The sequence below is a fragment of the Myotis davidii genome, unplaced genomic scaffold (genome assembly GCF_000327345.1).
Source record: "Myotis davidii unplaced genomic scaffold, ASM32734v1 scaffold317, whole genome shotgun sequence".
In the NCBI taxonomy this organism is placed as follows: domain Eukaryota; kingdom Metazoa; phylum Chordata; class Mammalia; order Chiroptera; family Vespertilionidae; genus Myotis; species Myotis davidii.
The window spans coordinates 3,408,061-3,408,585 of NW_006288994.1; the positions used below are offsets into that span (position 1 = coordinate 3,408,061).

The following is a 525-nucleotide window of genomic DNA, read 5'->3' on the forward strand; positions in this document are numbered from 1 at the left end:
AACGGCTCCATGAACCCCCGGGAACATAGAGCACCCCCAGTCTGTGAGGGCTGCCTTCTTGGCCCTGGTCGTTGGGCACAGGACATAGTCCCCAACCTCAGACATCCTTCTCATTCCACTAAGATTACCCCCATTTTCCTTTCCCCACACACTTTGGCTGTGCCCCTGAAACACCCCCCATTTACAAGTCGGATCAGGCTTAGGGAGCAGCGGGGCCCCTCACCTTGTCCATGAGGTTCTGAAGAGCCTCGCGGTCCCCAAGCATGGCCAGGAGGTTGGAGAACACAACACCTTGCATGTCCCTTGATAGCTCGGCTGCGTTTATCTTCTGGGAAACCTCCTCTTGTAGCAGCTGGAAATTTGCCCACTGGGGCTTCCAGATTAGCTTTGGTAATGGGAATGGACCTATGAACCAAGAGGTCACAGTTCGACTCCCGGTCAGGGGTGAGGGCACATGCCCGGGTTGTGGGCTCAATCCCCAGTGTGGGGTGTGCAGGAGGCAGCCAATCAATGATTCTCTCTCAT

At 55.8% G+C, this 525-nt stretch overlaps 1 protein-coding gene across 1 annotated transcript in view; it reads right to left on the reverse strand.

Annotated features, from left to right (window-relative positions):
- The window catches only part of LOC102760915 (gasdermin-C), a 48,514-nt gene that overhangs the window by 2,737 nt on the left and 45,252 nt on the right, over positions 1 to 525 (reverse strand). The window contains exon 9 of the mRNA XM_015562296.1: positions 224 to 408. Within this exon, the coding sequence (XP_015417782.1) occupies positions 224 to 408 (185 nt within the window). The remainder of the gene's footprint in view (positions 1 to 223; positions 409 to 525) is intronic.